Source organism: Diadema antillarum, unplaced genomic scaffold (assembly GCF_040938485.1).
Source record: "Diadema antillarum isolate AM-2024a unplaced genomic scaffold, OU_Dant_1.0 scf00000017, whole genome shotgun sequence".
NCBI lineage: Eukaryota > Metazoa > Echinodermata > Echinoidea > Diadematoida > Diadematidae > Diadema > Diadema antillarum.
Window position 1 is genome coordinate 3726582 of NW_027270906.1, and position 20023 is coordinate 3746604.

Consider the following 20023-nt stretch of genomic DNA (forward strand, 5'->3'; position numbering starts at 1 on the left):
ATAGACCTACAGGATTGTGTAGGTAATTCTGTGCATTCCAGTGTGCATTTACTGCCTCTGGATAGTCAAAAGAAAATACAATAAATACAATCTTATCAAGACTTTGGTAATGTTTTTAAAATGCTTCTTACAGAAAATAATCTGAAGGAAGAATTTCTGCTGCAAAAAAATTCAAACAGGAATCGTACAGATGTCTCCTTTACTATTTCCAGTGACAAAATATCCACAATTACATTACTTCATAAATGAAACTAGCATTTACTCATCAACACACACTCATGCCATCCCAAGTAGGTAATCTACACATTGAAATAGACCAGGCATACGATATTCACAGCTACAAATGTCTGAAATTACACGTGGCATCACATTTCCACCATGAACGGCACGCAATGCTGCAAGCCCTGTTGTACTACACTGATTTCCAAGAAAACGTATCGGTCAAGCACAAAGTCGCAGCATTTACATTACAGCAGCATTCGGCCTGGTGGGTTGTTTCAATTTTACTGTCGAAAAGTTTGCGCGAGATGTCTCTGCATTTGATGACAGGTTTCCTGCTCTCAAGTTATACCAAATGGCACAATATCTTAATCGCAAACAGGAATCAGAGAGCATACATCAAAGTTCTTTTTCTTTCTTTTGTGTGGCTTTGCTTGTTCTGCAGCTAAGCATCAGTTGGTTTATTGGTATCAGTAGCAGGTGTGTGTATTCTCTTCTGGTGAAATAAGTTAAGATATTGCAGCATCCTAACAGTTTGTCGACAAAAACAGACAAATCTGATTTTACATGATTTGGGGATATATGTAAAATGCAACTCAGCACAGAAATATCTTATTGGTGTAGTTTTTACATCTCATATCAGCTGCACTTTTTTTTTTTCACAGGCACACTCAAAATCTCTATCCTACAAACTATGTCAATACCTTTAATAACTTCTCATAACTTTTCTGCAAAGCTTAGAAGCTGTCTGTCTGTACTATGTATTATCCACAAAACATACAAATTAAAAAATGGACTTCTATCAGTGCTTAAGAATTGATAATGATAAAAACTGCATGTTAAAAATTGAACACAAAAGTACCTTCACATATTTTCCAACCATGCTTTGATAACTTCACAAGTTCAAAATCACAGTGCACATACTAGTCCATACTAGCATTGCACATTACAAAAAATTTGCTTTAACACTGAAAATAAGAATTGCACCTTGTATAATAGATAAAATTTTTGCTGGCGTGAACACCAATGGGACATATACATCAATACAATATACACACTTTCTTACAGTGACATCAAGTCTAGGTTTAAGCACTATTCTTGTGAACAAAGATGACAACACATAGTACAAACTATCCATACGCCCTGCTTAATTGTGCAAGCTTCTATTCTGCTTGTATACATGGCGATCATGCTCTTTCAAACATGAATTAAGGCCAAAGCCTGTCATCACAGTTAAGTAGCAGTTCATACAACCCTTTCCTCTGAGGACCAAACAACCTGACTTCATCAGAACAGCGTTTAAAGAGCTGTTCCAGTAATCATTCATACTGCATGTACAATAACGCTTCAAACCATCTGAGCAGAAAGAAGGCAAACTCGCCTGCCAATCCAAGCAGGAAATCTTCCTTTGAAAACACTCTCCAACCATCAATGAACTCTTCAGCCATTAGACAGCTGTGGCGTCAGCTGTGGGCTACTGGATGTCTCATCCAGAGAGGCCCCTACACCAGATGATGATGACGAAGAAGCATTGCCAATGTGGGTGTGGTGCAAGGAATGTTTGCGTCGCTTGTGCTCCTCCAGCTCGGAAGCAGTCTTGAACCGCCGCTTCTTACACAGCTCGCACTTGTACGCCTTCCAGCCAGTCAGCGAGAAGTAGTCAAAACTGCCATCGGCGTTGTAGCTGCTCTTGATGCGTTCCTCCTCGTCGCGGTCGAGCTTCCGCTTCCTCTCGGGAATCTCCCGATAGATGTTGAAAGTGGACTTCCGGCTGCGCTTCTTCAAGTCCGTGTCCTTGCCACTCTGCTCCTCCTGTGAGGTATTGTTCCCTGATGACTGGTCACTCCATGCCACAGCAGCTCTCTCTCCAGAGTAGAGCCCAGAAGACCCGCTGATGGCTCGGTGCACTTGACGTGTGATATCTTCCACCTGCACCAGCTCCTGGCTGGACTCACTGCTTCCACCATGCTCCAGCATGGGTGGCCGCCTCCTCTCAAAGCTCCGCATCTCCCCACCACCCTGCATGGATGGAGATCTCTCTAGGTTGGAGTAGATGAAACTGTCCGGTTTTCGCCCAGGTCTGTGTGATGTGCTGGTGATGCTGGGTGATGCTGACTTGTCATCAGCATTCTGCCTGATCAACATGTGATGTTGCAATCCCCTGTGGTAGTGGTGCCATGGAACTCCGTGATGTCCAACCATGCCTACTCTACCAGCATCGGCAAACTGATTTTCACCTGGCCAACCTGGGGCAACTGCATCAGCAGAATTTTGGGTACTCAAGGCAGCTGGATTGTGCTTACGCTTCGGTCCCATATTACTGGGGTGTCTGAGGTAATTGTACAAAAATGAGTCCTCGGACATTTGGGTTGGCATGGGAACCTTGCCATGTTCAGAGTGGGGTCTCGACGGAACAGGAGGCTCACTCTGAACACTTGCTTGTGATTGGTACGGGGGGAAACTTCTCCAAATTTTAGTAGGGTCATTGTCAACTGCAAAAGGTGGATAAACAAGACTAGGATACCTTGGCCAGAAGGAAGAGGCCATCCGTGTATGTTCACGGGGACGGTATGTCATTGGGGGATGTGATGGCTCTTTTTCTTGTGGAGTTTCTGAGGCTTGCTGATTTGACAAGTCCGTAGCAATGCTATTAGGGGGCAACCGCGCGTCTCCCTCTGTGAGACTGTAACTGCGTTGCCTGCTACTACGAGGGGCTGGCTGGCGAGTTGAGGTTTCATCAATGCTTCCAGTCTTCCTGAAGATGGTACCTTCAGAACATCTTCGCTCAGACTTCTTGGGCACAGTCCGACTTACCAAATCATGCAGCATGCTCTTCCTAGCCGATTCACCATTATTGTTGTCCACTGAAATTGGTGATAAGGCATCATGACTCTTGTTTTCCACAGTCTCTCCTTGTCTCTCAGCATGAGAAATGATCGGCTCTGAGCTCTGGCGTGGCAGTGCAGACTCCCGGCTGTATGGAAGAGACGAGTCAGTGAGGCTGGCTGAGCGAGTCATGTTTTGTGGTTCCTGGGGAGGTGACTTCTCACCACTAGGATCTGATGGCACTTCAGCATCCATATCCTCTATGGTTTCTTGTCGCCGCAAAAGTCCACGCAGGACAGATTCTGGTCTCCGTCCAGTCGCACCACCCCTACCTGCTGGTACAGGTGGGCTTTGCTTGGTCGCTTCTTCTGCTGCACTGTTCCGCTGTGAGGCATCTGTGTTTTGGGATGGGTGAACTGAGGGACTGTGGCGACTGGCTGACTCACTATTATTTCTTCCTTCTGCATCAATGTCAGTGGATTCCCCTGAGTAGGAAGCTTGTAGCAGTCTTCTACGCTTGGGGCACATAATCCGCACAGGGCTGACTGGTTCAACTTTGATGTAGTTCTCTTTACCAACTTCTGGCAGCTTGGGCGTCTCTGCATTTGGCTGGTATGGGGACTCTTCAGAGGTTTGCCTTGAGGTCCGCTCCTGGGAGCTGTCCTGCTGGGTGAGGAGGATGGGATTAGGCTCAGCGATGGCTGACAGGTCCTGATCTGTGGTGGAGGGGTTGCAAGAGCTGCCTCTTGACAGCACCTGCTCCTGGCGACTCTCACAAGCTGTAGGCGTTCCCCTCAGAAATTCCCCTTCTGCTGGAACACTGAGTGACGAAGCACTGTTGCCGCGTTCCTAATAGACAGACAAGATAAACCTTGAATCAGTGATGACTGAAAGTTATAGGTGGAAAGTTTACAACCTTCTTTTCTACAACCTCTCAATACTATCAGAGTCTTATGTATGAGGAATGATAAGTTCCTTGGGGATTTCAACTTTGTCTTTGAACACTGAGAAGTTTGGGCAAGTCAAAGGCTGACAAATTGTTACCAAATAGAGAGTCATTTACTTCTGCTTCTGCAATCATAAATAAGATCCTCAAAAATTCTGGTTTAATACTGCCAATTATTTGAACAAAGACGGAAGCAAGTATGAGAAGGGACACTTCAAGAGTAGAGAAAGCTTGTTAAAGTGAAATGTAGAACTTTGCGAATTCATGCCATTTAACAAAAAGTCAAAGTGCTGACAGAAATCTCACCATTTGCCCTCCATCTGGTAAGTTGGCCAGATTGCCTGTGCTGGATGTGACCCGCCCATTGTGGGGTTCATTCTCTGTCTGCTCTTCAGTACTCTGCCTTGACAGCTGTTCGTCATCCTCTGAGGAGCGGCCGACTCCCACGTGCCAAGTTGGTGGTGAGTTGGCATAGGGTCCGGTCTCGCCAAAGCACACTGCAATGCTGCGGGTGCCGTGGGCGGAGTCCAGGTGGCTGTTGAGCTGGGACCGGTCCTCAAAGACAAACAGGCACTGCTTGCAGAGAAAGCAGCGGCGAGGGAAGTGCACTTCAGACATGTGGCTGGCAATGACATGCTCAAGGGGACTGCAGAAGGAACAGATACGGCACTTGAAGACCTGCAGGAGCAACAGAATTGTAAACAGGTGTCACTTTCAGTCAACCAACCAGAGGATGAGGTACAACTGTGAGATCCCCTGGGTACACCATAAAATATCCACTGGATACACAAGATATACCCTGGGTACAGCTTGAGATCCCCTTTGTACACCAGGAGATATCCCCTGGATATACCATGAGATCCCCAGCGTACAAGAGGTCCCCTAGGATATACCATGAAATATCTCCTGGGTACACCGTAAGATCCCCTGGGTACACCATGAGATTCCCTGGGTACACCATGAGATCCCCTGGGTACACCATGAGATCCCCTAGGTACACCAAGAGATTCCCTGGGTACACCATGAGATCCCATGGATACAGAGTCAACAACAGGCCACCATGTCTGTGTGTTTGCCTGTAACCACTCAATCATTGTCCTCACTATGAAGCAGCATACACTACAGATCCTGTTCTCTATAGTCAAAATCATTACATTCAGTTTCACTAATACAGACACAGACGTTACATATAATAACATCTCATACTGCAAGAGTGGGGCAAAAATGGAGAATGCACATTGCTTCTTACAGCTATGAGACATGAGGAAAGTGTACACAAAAGTTTGAGCACGTGGTTACGCTACCAACAAAACTTCAGCGTAGTTTGAGCGATGCAAGACTAACCAAAGTTTTGGTCTCTTTGAATATAAAAACGCATTTCTGTGTACGATAACAGTGTCCATGCAGGAAGTTTCGCAGGAAGTTTTACTGGTAACTTCTCGAGAAGTTTGCGGTCACACTGCCCAAACTACGAGGAGCAAAAGACCGGGTAGTGAAACTATGTGTACTTTCGTGTAGGGTGACCATGGCTATTGTTACACATACAGTCAAACCTGTCTTAATGGTCACTTGTTTCATGCAACCACTATAAACTCTACCTTGCAGGGCTGCAGCTACATGCTTTTTATCTCCTGGACAATACTTTACACTGTACAGCTGCTACAGGTTTCACATTGAGCTCTATTTGTTGGCTTCCTCTTGGTCACTATTGTATATAAAGCTGCTGTTTTCACTTGGGTATTATTTTTGTGAATTTTGCAAATTAATGTTGGACCGCAAATTTATCAACACAAGAAAATATTGCCATGCCCTAGGGTAATAGTGCACTTACAATAGCCTTGGTGGTGTCTATTCGTGAAAACAACATCTCACGAAAATGTCGGTGACCTCCTCATTCGCATAAATATCTGTACGCGAAAATAACAGTTTATACAGTATGTTTTCTACAACAATTCCTGCATCTCACACAGTGGCTCTTCTTTCGGAACCATACCAAGAGAAAAGGGGGCTGTGACAACACTTCTTTTCGCACTCATTCACTTCTAAAACATGACGATTAATGACGTCTTGTGACCTTTTGCTTTCATATACAGGCAACTCCCCTTGTAACAAAATCCTTGGGACCGGCAGTTCTCTGTCGTTACATCAAAATTTTGTTATAGCCAAACAGCAGATTTTAAAATAAAATATGTAGATGGTAATTTGGGGATCTGAATTTTTACTTGTTGTAATGGAACTCTGTCATTCACTGTATGTCTGGGAATTACATGCATGATAACAGCTATAGATTATGTGATATCAAATTGGTTGCCAACCAGTACATAGTGTCCACATATGTGTACAAGTTGTCTTTTGTATGTATTTCCCATATGCAGTTGCAATACATTTAGGTTTGACAGTATTCTTTTTTTCTGTACACAAATTTCAGTGCCTTAAATGGTCTTCATGTCACTAAGAAACATGTACCTGGATGAGGTCGATGTAGTTTCTGAAGTGCTGGAGCTGGGAGTCAATGACCCGGACCTCAGCGAAGGGGTCCGCAGTGGGACTCCCCGATTCCCTCTGCTCAGTCATGGTTGGTATTATGTGATGTCCTGCCTGAAATTCTCACCCATCTGGCATGGTTCCCGTGGATAGCTGCAATGTCGCTCAATCAATTTACCCTGGAGGACAATGAGAAACATACAAGTACAAGTTTGAGGACCATAGTTAGGTTCAGAGGGAGTTACCTTGATAGTAGCTTAGTATCCAAGTTAACTTGTAGTTCTTAACTCCTGGGGCCTCTAACATTCCAGTGAGGAACCACATGAATGGACCTTGTAGATGGCTAATGCAAAGTTAGCACAGTGCTTGTACCCTACAAGAAATCTTCTGGTATAAAGAACATGTGTTGTTCAACGATAGTGGTATCCCCCCAAAAGTGTCATAGTTCATAGGCCCATGTAAACACAGTTAACAAGGAGTGCATAGTAAGGCTTGACCGTCCTGAGTTCTGCACTACTTGAAGTGAACAAACACCTGCAGACAAATGCTTAGTACTGTAAAACCAGAAATTTTCATGTGCATGAAACTTTCATTAAATTTTGCCAGGAGCCAAGATTTGTGATTTCAAGTAAAATGCACACAAAAGGCTTTTCCTACACAATGCATTGAATGCCATTGGCACTAACACAAAAGTTTCATGCCGTGAAAAATGCTGTCTGCTCCAATCAGCGAAACTTTCATTGCCCTAATATTTGGGTTTTACAGTATGCGTGAAATGGGGGTCATTGCAGACTGGGCACTGCAGTTCCTAATTTCATCATTGAGTCTAGCTCACTGTGAGCTGAACTATGTGACTATCATCAAGGTTATTAAAGCACCATGTGAATGCACCAGTAAACTGCACTTTGGTAGCAAAAGGTTGGAAATACTACATGCACATTGTATCACAAAACAAACACCAGGTTAATCACCTCGACCACACAAAGACAACCCAAACATTTCACTGAACTGATCAATTTACTGCCCTAGTGTGAATTGCTGGGTACTTTTGACAGAAATATGGCAGACACAAAATTGCTTCAAATAACGAAGTATTCTAAAAAATCACAAAATAATAATGACTACAATGACGTTAGTAATAATAATGATAAAGACAATAATGACAACAATAATGATAATGAAATTACTTCAGAGAGCACCAGTTATACAGAAATTAACTATGCAGTGGAGATCTATTATATTTCAACAACAGCACCAGTTATATGGAAATTAACTATGCAGTGGAAATCTATTAGATTTCAACAACAGAAGAAAGCCTGAAGGCATGATAGTACAATAAAACAAAGTCTTGGCATGGTTCTTTTTGCTTGCTTCCAGTACATGGAAAGACAAAAAAAAAAAAATCACAGCATCCTTGTATGGAATCATTTCATCTGACAGACGCTGCACTCAATAACTCAGCTGGCGAGTACCCATTATCTTAGGACTGCCAGCAGAACAGGGGATCTAGAAAATAATGATCACAAAATTTTCCAGGGAATAGAATCAAGAATATTAGCTTTCTGCAAAAAGTAGGTCACAAAGCTTGCATGAAACTCTGAATTACGTGCCATGCACACAATCTGAAGAGTGTTAATTCCTTACCGGAAAATGGGAGTAACATGAGATGTAAGGCCTTACAATACGTTCTGTCTAAAACTCATATAAAGTGTTCTCTGGTCCTCACAACAGAGAGTTCTTTTCCAAAGAAGAGCCTTGAACTTATCCTAGGAAGCTGAAATGAAGGCTGAAGTATTGTTCAAGAAATACCAGGACAGCACTAATGGGGAAGTCATCACTAAAATTCAGGTGGATTCCGGGAATGGATGAATAGTAGACGATCACATCAACCAAGTAAGAGGAAATTGGACAATTAGTGCAAAAACTGTTATCATTATTATCTTTCTTTCTTTTTTCCCCCTTTTTAAAAAAAAGTTTTGGTGCTGCCATGACTGAATAACGAGGCTACAACTGTTCATGATGACACGGTAGTGCACAGGAAATATAAGGAAAACTCAACATATTTTTAGTTTTTAAGTCTAATTAAAGAGCACTGGACTTACCTCTATCAGAAGGCAGATGCAATATTTCCCTGAACATGAAATTTGTCAGTAAGAAGTTGAGGTAATGTGTACTTTTTTGAAAGGAAAAAAAATTGTGGATTTCTATTTCTTTTTTTCTATACATATCTTTCCAATACTGTGACACCATGAATTTTTGTAACCTTCTTCTCCACCAATGTAGAAATGGACAAGAAATCTTCATAAAGTTGATAAAAAGAATCAACATTGCCATGGAATTTCATAAGAATTGCAGTACCTGAAAAGTACAACCTAGATATTTTACAGATCAGGCCAAAACATCAGAACACCCTGGATGGATTAATTCTACTGTAATATGCTCCTGATAAGACTACTGGTCCATTTAATGTGACAGAGAGGACATACAATATCTTTGGTCATATCCTGCTCACATATCTCCAGTTACATCTGTCTCTTTCAGTTTCACTCGGCACAGAGTGCCAAGACGAATGAGTCTAACTCAAAACAGTGCAGGAGAATACATTATTCACATTAGAAGCCACTTTTGAAGGAAGACTCCCTGTGATCCCATGACCAGTACTGGTCAAAACTACCTCCATGTATATCAACACTAAATTTTATATGAAGCTAGTACACTCACACCTGCTATGGTGGCCACCTGTCTATAGCAGCCACCTGCTATTGTACAGTCACTGAGAAAAAAAGAAGAAGAAAAAGAAAGTCCCCCTTAAAAGAAAGCCATGTTAAAGACCCTGTCTATAGCAGCCATCTGTCCATAATGGGTCTAGGGCAATCACCCCATACCCTTGCCCTGACCCTAACCCTAATCGTAATCCTGAACTTAATCCTCACCCTAAACCAAACTCCTTACTCTAAACCTAACCCTAACCCTAATCTTACTCTAACCTTATCACTAATCAGTATTTAGGGGTAGGAGGTAACTGCCCTATTACGGTCGAGAACAGCCACTTTTTCGTATCCCTTGGGTGATGCTATATCAGACAGGTTTGACTCTACCAGGTACCACAATAGTAACAGCACCAAATCCTTGATCACATAGGCCCTAATCCTTGGTTGGCAACGTGATTTGTGAGTTTTTCTACGCAGCTTTTCCAAGTAGTTTAAAAGCCATGTATTTTATAAGCTAAAAAAAGAAGAAGAGGAAAGCCCACTGGAACCAGACAGTGCGCTGTAAGGGTGGGGTTCGTAGACTTAGTCTGTATCAGTGTTCTGCACTGAATGACAGAGAGTTGAGGTAACTTTATATAGTCACAGTGCACACATGCCTTTAAATATCTGTCACAATTCAGGTTGGCTATACCTGACTTATATTTGATTTTCTGACTTACGTTTGACTACAACCTTTTATGCAACAGGGCCCAGATCACAGAGACCTTGTACAGACTTTTACAGGCCATAAGGGGCAGTATTAGGCTTAAAGGACCATGGACAGGGTCATATGGACATCTCAAGACGCTGCACAATCAATCATACATTGTACAGGTGTTCCCGAGCGGGCGACATGACGTTTGCTCCTGTGAAAGCCGCTCTGGTCATATTTTCTCCAAGGACTTAGGGTTGGGGTTAAGGTTATGATAGGGTTTTATGTCTAGTTTGATGATGTGTGGACTAGGATTAGGGTAAGGGTTATATTTGTGGGTTGAATTTATGCCTGACCTAGCATGCAGATATTTCATGGGAGCAAATGCCGCAGGAGCAAATGTCATGGAACCTCCCAAGCACCTTCAGCACTTGCAAAGGGTCACAAGAAATCCTGGGCATGATCCCTACAGATTCTATGGTGTGCAATCAGGATATCACTTCATAAAGCTCTATTCAAGAATGGCGTGTTTCAATGACTGCAGTTACTATGACAACAGCCATACAGCAAACCAATCATCATTATTACCACTGTCATGACAACTACACCTGCTACTGTAATCACCATCATCATTGTAAATGGTCAATGTTACTCTGTGGCCATGTCACTTCAAAGACATTATATCAGATTTTCCAATTCATTGTCAGTTAGAATGTTACAGACCTGAAACTAGGTCTCGACAAAAACTATATGATTCCTTTAAGAGTGAAAGTGAAAATTAAAATTAGCTTGATAACTTGACTGAAATTCTGAACTTTCAGCTCAGGGAGTAAGCACATTTGACATTTAAAAGATTGCTGGTAATCAGCTACAAACACCAATTTCCTGGTAGGAATACATTCCTCATTAATGATATACCACTTCCTTTTCATCGTCCCTTGCATGGACTCTTGTTGCCATGGAGACAGCTAATGACAAGTCTAGGGGCAAGAAAGCCTATTCAGGAAAGCCAGTATGAGAACAGTAGCATTAAACATTAAGGTTGTTAAGACTCAAATCACACAAATCCACACAATCACACGACCACATTATGATAGCGGCTTTAAGGAACATCCAAACAAGTGACTCAATGGTACAGCATTTGGGGAAACACTGTGAGTGATCCTCATTGCATCGTAATCAAAATTTGTAGTCGTCTACTTATTGGAGAGGCCTACATGCTAATCAATCTGGACTGATTGATACAGTACATCTGATATGATTTACAGTGTAAATCACCCATCACTGTCATTGGAGATATCCATGGTTAGGCAGAGACTCCAACCCCAAGCACCTTCTGATCTGGAGATTCTCCCGCCCGACACCCCTAGCAAACGGGAGACTTCAAGTTGATGTGTGTGAAGCACGAAGTTCCTAGGGTTCTAGATGTTCTCTGGTGCTATCTAAGGCTTATTTTTTTTCAACATACGATAGCAATAAGTAAGAAATCCTCTCCACCGGGAGACACAGAGCCAAGGCGGGAGAAATCAAATCTCCAGCGGGAGAACGGGAGATTTTGCAAAACTGGGTTTTCGGCGGGAGATCTCCCGTCGAAAACGGGAGAGTTGGAGTCTCTGGTTAGGGGATGTCCATAGTTAGTCACTGTGTCTTCCTGGATGGACACACACATATGAAAGTTAATACAAACACATTCGCATTCACACTTGTGTCTCACATATCGCAGATGATTAAAGCCATAGATCTCTCCCATGCCCCCCCCCCCTTCTCTCCCTGTTTCAAATATCTGACAAAATGATGCACAAAATGACAGTTTGACTACCAAAGACCATGATGTTATTTTGATACAATCTGAGGACAAAACATCTCAGGAATTTTTTTACCAACATGTATCTGCACCCTCTCTTCGAAAGCTCACACACACACACACACACACACACACACACACACACACTGCGCACACAATATGAATCTGTAATCAATTGTAAAGATAACAGAGGAAGGATTACAGATTGCAGCTGAAGTGAGCTTCCTGCCTTCCTTTGCTACATAGACAAACGCCATGAGCATGAGCTGATAATCTGCAAAGGCTTTCACGTATGCATATAAATTAGGCATAACACGGCCATGATAAGATGGAATATATCGAGTATCTACTCTCACTCTCTATTTTATTAGCACATAATACAGTTTTCTACAGTCCTTGCAAGCTGTAAGCAGTATGAACATAAATCTCAGGCACACATGTTACACTGAACAGGTCTGCCCAGGTTTTCAAGACTGTACTAAAAATATAATGCAATTTACTTTCTCCAGGCAAAGTCTCTCTCTCCTTTTTTTTGTTTGTTTTTTGTTGTTAAATATTCATGTATACAACATATTCATTAACGTATCATACATGCCAGTGTACATACCTCATTTTTGCCACACTATATTGGTTTTTAGTGACAAATACCTAATTACAGAAATGTTGGTTAGAGTTTGCAGCAAATGTTTGACTAACAAATTCTTTGCATGAACCATTATTAATTGGGAGAGCAACTACACTGTAGAGCAAATTTACAATAAAAAAAAAAAGATGTGCTGAAGACTGCATAAAAGTGGAAGAAAATAGTGACCAGGTAACCTGTGGGTAAAGTGAATGTGTAAAAGAAAGCAAAGGGATTTCCCATGACTAGACAATGCACCAGAAAAATACATATGTGGGACTTGCAAATTCATCCTCCTTTGACTTTTGATTGACAATATTTTGGTTTCTATGCAATATTTTGGTTTCTATGCAATATTTTTGTGTACATCTTACTTCCAGATCTGTTACAGTTCTTTCTTTAGTGATGTTGACAGAAAATTAATTTTCTTCACTTGAGATGTCTTGCATGCAGATAACAAACTAATTTCATCGCTAATAGAAAAAGGAAGTACTGTATCCTGTCTATTTCTTCCAGATTTATACACACTATGGAACAGGTTATGGTTTACCACTGATACTTGGAATTCACATTCCCATGTATCCATAAATTTGGCCTTGGACAACTACATACTTGCAGGAGCAGGATTCTCACCACAAGTCTCAGGGGTGCGGTAGGTAAAAACCTCATTCTGCATCATGCAAGACACTTTGGGGTTTTCCCTCGATCCCTGGGAAACACAAACAGGATCCCACCACAGCAAGGGTGACCGAAGCGCCGGTAAAATACCCTTGGGCCACTTCAGACAAGCCACTGCCGGGTGCTCGTATCGAGATGGATGGGGTAGAATGAGGAAAGAAGAGTATAATACCAAGAAATCTGTTGATTCATTTCGATGAAAAGTTATGGGATACACTTTATATTGCCTGAATACTACCTCAGCAGGAAAGAGCTAGACTGACCAATCTTTGTTCAGATGGTGTTTTCAAAGATGCTATGCAAAACTATGAAAGCAGAGGAGGAAGTACTTTTTTCCCATTCTGAAACTCTGAGGCAAATGATTTGATACATTCTTTTAAGATTTGAGAAAATGGTTTCAAATGCTAAGGTTTCCTACCTCATACCCCTATGGACGAACATTAGATATTTACGCAAATCAAATGTCAGAGAACAATTAAGATGCAAAACTCAGTGATTCCGCAACAGTTCAGTACCGTATCTCATTGATTTGTTGAATTCATTTTAATCAGGTTGATAATATTATATTATTTGTATGGTATATTGTAAAAATTAAGTTGCAGATTGGTTGTATGTTACATAATTTACAATTCATTGTTCGGTTGCACTATCTATGAGGCATTAATATTATGTCAATGGGCTTTCATACCTATCTCGCGCTCTCCTATCTCTCTCTCACTCTCGTTCTCGCTTCTTTCTTCCTATCTCTCTCTCTCTCTCCCCTCTCTTCAAACTACTTTTATGCGAAATAGTGCAACATTTTGTAATCACCATCCAAATATGGTTCTCAGTGGTGTTCAGAGTTTAATGGTTATCATTTGAGATTCAGTTGCAATATTCATACCTCTACATTGAAAGAGTTCACCAAGCAACATGTCTGTTTGATACGGTTTCATGGGGCGCCCTCCCCATCCAGCAGTGGTCATAATATGTGATTGAAATTTAGCAAGCCACACTTCTGCAACACTCCTGTTGTGCAATAATTATTCCTGAATGTTATGATAAAGCAATATTTTCTGTGACTTTTTTGGAATATTTCTTTTTTTCTGATCCACATATTTTGTGAATATCTTACACCTGCATTCATAAAATTGAAATTTTCTATTCATCATACGATTTACATTGACAATTTAATTTTTTTTTCAAGACGGTGCAATTTTTATAACACACATATTTTTTCTTTTTATAATAATGATAATGAGTTGAATTGAGATTATTGTGTGATATTGATTGAGCTTATGTATTCAGATTATTATTAGAAAGTAATCTTAATTGTTATGAGAATAATTGAAATGTGAAATATGAATGAATGTTGTTATGTTTGCATGCTTATTGCATATGCCTGGGTAGTCCCCCCCCCCCCCCCCTTTATATGTATAAGGTATTTCGGTTTTTGTATAATTTTGACCATTAATGATACATAATATTGTTAAAAAGATAGTAATGTTAAAAGATTATATGGATTGAAATGATGATTCTAATAGAAATATAAGATGAAAAAGAAATAGATTCATTATTTTATATCTCTTTGCACATCTCATTCTAAGTATTCTCTTCTGTCTCTTTCTATCACTCTTGCTATCTCCTTCGTACCCATTCTGTGTTTCTCTCTCTCCGTCTCCATACACAAGTGTTTAATATCTCTTATGTCATCACTGCCCGCCTTATTTTTTTTTTCCAGTACATGTACAAACAAAATTTGAAAGTTGTTGGAGAAGTATACTGATTTGTGTATATTTGATATATTTCAGTCTATAAGTTTGTGTATGCATATATGAGGGTGACATGAAGATTATGTTTAATTTTTCTCGCAGCTTTTTAAATGTGTATGTACAAGTGTATTTGATTAATTTTGATATTTTGGTCATCAGGTGTCTTTTTATAATTGTGTAGTTTTATATTTTAATCGAAGAATGATTGTATGATTATGTATGTTATTATAAAATGAAATATGATATTGTACAAAATTCTGCAATTCAGCCATCGCCATGGCTGCAAATGAACTTTTAAATAAACCATTACCATTACCATTTAACAATAAGCAATGTCCATATTGTTCACGCCCCTCAATAAGAACTGTGCTTTGGCCTTGAAAAGGACAATGATTTCACTCAATGCAATGTCTCCATTTAACACATGATACCACTGGTGTAATTTGCTATCAGTATCCCATGACAACGACAGATCTTGCAATGAGCACCAAATCAAACCTTTATAAATGGTGGAGGATTGAGTTGATGCACACTGCCTACTTACGTGACTGCACAGTCATGCACATTGCAATATTCTAACCAAATGTGGTTTAGGACGTGAACAGAAGCAAAAACTGCAATATTTCACATAGACATCCCTTTGAACACAATCTGCACAAGGGCAAAGCACATATATAAGGACACTTAAAAGAGTCTAAAGATTGGCATACAATGAACAGATAATTGAAGCATATTGATGTAAAACCAAAATAACCATGAAATCCGGTGATCATATTTCTGTTCAACGTACCATTTGTCTCTATGTGGAGATGACTTATGGTGAAATCAAAACCATGCTTTAGATGCAAATCATACTTCACAATCTACTCAAATGATTATCCATAAAAGAATAATGGGATACTATACAAAGACAACCTTAATCAGGCATGACTCCTGTGACAAATTACTCTATGACCAGTTTCTTGCGGAGATTTGGAGCCTTTTAAAACATTTCACGTCTTTCACGGTGAATCGTCTCCCAGCGGGATGCAGTGGAAGTGCCGGTTGGATCTACCTCTCACTTGGCAGGAATCCCACAAATTAATATCTTGTCGACTTATCGAACTGGAAATGCGTAGACACAGACGTAGAGCAGTGTGCACTCACGCAGGCAGAATGTTCAAGAGCCTCCCTCCCCGAAAGTCACTCCCACAAGAAAAATGGTCATTACAAGAAAAGGAGTGTAGCTTTCTCAGAAACAGGTTCAGATAGGTGATTTCATGTCCTATGGCTGTTCCAAGAACCAAAAATAAACAGGTCAGCTTGTCTGAGTCTGCCACATAATGTCTTACCATGCACCTCATATTAGCAATGCAAATGAAAATCCTTACTTGCAAACAAGTTTACCATATTATTGACCATCTGGTGAAATATTGAAATGATTACCAATAAAAGGCATGACCAATATTGCTACATAATCACAACAAAAATCCTTTTACAAAACATCTTTGTGATGGCCCATTCTACGCTACTTGAGGTTACTAAAGACTATTTCAAAATATAGATGCAAGGTTGGCAATATCTACAAATTTGTAATCTAGGGTTTCTCCCTCAGCAAAAAACAAAAACAAAAACAAAATTAATATGATGGGTAAGGTCATTACCGAGAGGTTGAGGAAAGAATAAGCTGACAGTCCTATTCTCTCGATGATATCTGTAAAAATATCTCCACCCGGATGCTGTTCTTTCACCCCAAGCTGTGCACTTCCTGTAAGAGGCAATCACGAGTGAAGTTGACAGGCCAACTCTGCAGTAAGCGGAGAGACCGTTTCTCTCGTGCTTTAGCCTAAAATTGCAGCTGTAGAAATTTGACATGATACAGTTTCTTTTCACCCAAAGGAGAAACCTGTTAACCTTGTGCACGTTGAAGCTGAATAGTATCATTACAAATTCACACAAATTTCAATTTGAAAGCGGTAATTATAATGCTGAATTGTATATTTCAGTGTAGTGTCCCAAATTGGTAGTTTCAATTGAATAATGTAGAGCATATTATGATGTTTGTTGAGCAGATGTACAATTAAGCTGAAGAATGTAAAAGCACAATGAAGTTGCAAAAATAATGCAACACAAAGAAGCCTTATGTTTTTACCTATAAAAAACAGTTTAAAGAACGTCTATCATCCATTACACTACACTGTATATAAAGGAATATCATATATGCTACATGTTTACACAAAGGACTAAAGTACCATTGGGGTGAGCAGACTGTGTGTGACACAAAATTGTTTTAATTTTTATTTTATAAAGATATCTCAAATTGAATTTATACATTGTGCCCTTGAAATGACATTCATCATATGGTGCAGTTAAAGGAATCATACAGTTTTGATTGAGACTTTACTTTAGGTTTCTAACATTTCTTGGCGAGATAATGAGAAACCTCTTATGAAATGTGAAAGAGCATGTAATTCCAAGAGGAATTCAATGTTTATTTGATGAAAATTGGTTTTGAAATGGCTGAGATATCCGAAAAGAGCGATCCTAATAAAAGGTGGGACCCACCTTTTAAAGTTTTATAATGATCACTTTCTTTTACTTTGTTTTTAGATGTCTCAGCCATTCCAAAACCAATTTTCATTGCATAAACTTTGAATTCCTCTTGAATGGTATACCCTGTACTATTTTATAAGTGGTTTCTCTAAGTATCTTGCAAAAAGTTAAAAGCCCATTCCACATCTCCACCAATACTATACCATTCCTTTAAAGTGTCATTAATAATCAACTATGTCTAGAAATGCAAAAACTCCTTCACTAACAATATATCCTCAACTCTGACACAGTATGAAACTGCAAGTTGCTGAGGGATGCTCAAAAATCTTTCTAAGTCACACAAAGTTTGGTACAATCCACATAAATGCATTACATATCGAGAAACTTTCAGGAATTCATAAAAGGTTAGGCCCCGTCTGTTTCACGGAAGTGTAAAAGGTACTCCCAGAGAAAGGTACATAAGGCACATTATGAAGGGCTAATTCCATCACACGCCAATGAATCCACATTTCGACCCAGTCGGCAGCAGATGAATGAATTGGCATTCCTCTTGGTGGCAGTGTCCATCGGCTGACATTCAAAATTCTTGCCTTGACATTTACCAATCCATACCACTCCAGAAAAGCATAGATTTATATCTTTGGATAACGCAGCACAGCGGCTTTTTTTTCTCTCTCTCTTTTTTTTTTTTCAATAGATCTTGTGCATACAGTTGAAATGATCTGCATTGCTCGGTAGAGACACAGTTTCTACCTGAGCTAAATTGCTTCTGCACATCACAAGTGTACATTCTGTAAATGCACAATCATCGTGGAATTCATGCTAATGGAAGGAAAAAGGCGAGGGTGGATGGGGGCGGTAGAAATCGAGAGAAGGCAATTTACCTGTGCTGTGTAGGCTGTTCGTAAAGCCATCTCACGTTTGAATGCATGTGTGCATGGCACACAGGAGTGGCACTGCCATGCATGTATCTAATTACGGAGCAGGTCAATCATTTCTGTGTGCACAGAAAAGGTGATGTCTGGCGTCAAAATTGTAAGTTTTCATCAGCAGACCTGACAGATGAATTAACAAGGATTCATTTGCTATTCCTCCTCTGCCCTGCCCACATACATTGTAACTGAAAAAATGCATCTCAAGCATGCAATAGTGACGCTTCCAAGAATAGCAGAGTGGAACGTCAGCTAGAGAAACAATTTACATCTCATAAGTCAGACTAAACGTTGTCAGGCAGACATTAGATTTAATGTCACAAAACACTTTTACATAAATTCATGAACATGTGATGCTGCAGCATAAACAATGAGAAAAGTAATGTCACTAATATTTGACAGTTATACTTAAACTGGACTTCTCTCCCTCTCAACTTGCTCAAATCTATGGTCTATGATGAACAGATAAAAAGAAAAGATTACGCCAGGGTGGTCCTCGAGGGATTTGAGCATGTCGCTGCAACATTCTCGAATTCTTGTGCAACATCCTAAAAGAGGCAGCAACACGCTGTGCAACATCTTCAAGAATTGGCAACATGCTCAAAATAAAATGTATCTAAACATGTGAAAAACACATGCAAAACTTGAGAAACATCAATATCCAGAAATTTGTGTGCAAAACATGAGACAGAACATGCACCGGGACAACAGGAAATACATGTAAGTTGCAAAACACTACCTGCTATGTGCTCATGATGTAAGCTCTGCATACGTAAAATTTCCACGATATTTTCAAATTCAGAGCCTGCAACACGCTCAAATTTCAAGTCCTAGACCACCCTGACTACTGCAATTATAAAAGAATAATTGTGTCAAAATTATACCGCGCTCTAAATTAACTAGCAAGGTCACACAGATGCACTACGGGGAAAAAAGACATGATAAGTCAAAAAGTGAGTTTGTCAGACATAAAGAAATATCGACAATGTCCTCACACACTTGAATTTGGCCAACAAAGACTTAGTGATTTGAAAAGCCCGACTTTTGTTATATGAAGATTGTGACCTTTAAAAATGACGAATGTCAAAGTAATCGCCATGTGAATAGTGCATTCCTCAATCTTGTATTCTATTGTATCAGGTAGAGAATCGCTACCTGTAGACAGCAGTTGGCATTTACTTTGCTAGATGCGACAAAGAGCTGCTATGACCTGTTGACCTATTTCAAAAACCTCACAGCCCTGACTTTCACGAAGGCATTGCACTAACGTCACTGAAAAGAGCCAGCATCGTGAGCATTTCTGAACATGTCATTTCAGATTCATTCTATACTCTGCATCAAAAAAAAAGAAGAAAAAAAAGAAAGAAGTGTAACAAGTATAAGGAATGACAAATGTACAAAACTATAAAAACATAACAAAAGGAAAAATATGCACAGTGAAAAGGGTAGGTGGAAAAGAAAAGGTTACATATAAATATAAAACGCAATTACAGATGTATAAAAAAGTGGGTTTCATTTTAGGTGCACAATAAAAAAAAAAATCATACTTGAAAAGCAATCCAGTCCACAGCTTAAGATGTCAAGAAATTATTGATTTTCAGCTAGGCATTGTGCTTGTATTGGGATACTGATAAATAATTGAATTTCTAGTATAACTGAAAATTGTAACACTGTGATATTCTTTCCATTATATTATAGGAAATAAATGACAGATGAGGGGAATACCTTGGCAGAACTATTTGAGATCAATCGGTGACAATATGGAGGTATGAAATACTAAATTTGGGGAATGCCTTGGCAGAAATACTAGGGTCAATCGGTGGCAAT

At 40.0% G+C, this 20023-nt stretch overlaps 1 protein-coding gene across 1 annotated transcript in view; it reads right to left on the bottom strand.

Moving 5' to 3' along the window:
• Nucleotides 1-726: 726 nt before the first annotated feature.
• The window catches only part of LOC139726601 (uncharacterized), a 37677-nt gene continuing 18380 nt past the window's right edge, over nt 727-20023 (bottom strand). The window contains exons 2-4 of the mRNA XM_071637594.1: nt 6458-6654; nt 4298-4669; nt 727-3894 (exon numbers count right to left, since the gene is read on the bottom strand). Of these exons, the coding sequence (XP_071493695.1) occupies nt 1660-3894; nt 4298-4669; nt 6458-6565 (2715 nt within the window). The 5' untranslated portion in view covers nt 6566-6654 and the 3' untranslated portion in view covers nt 727-1659. The remainder of the gene's footprint in view (nt 3895-4297; nt 4670-6457; nt 6655-20023) is intronic.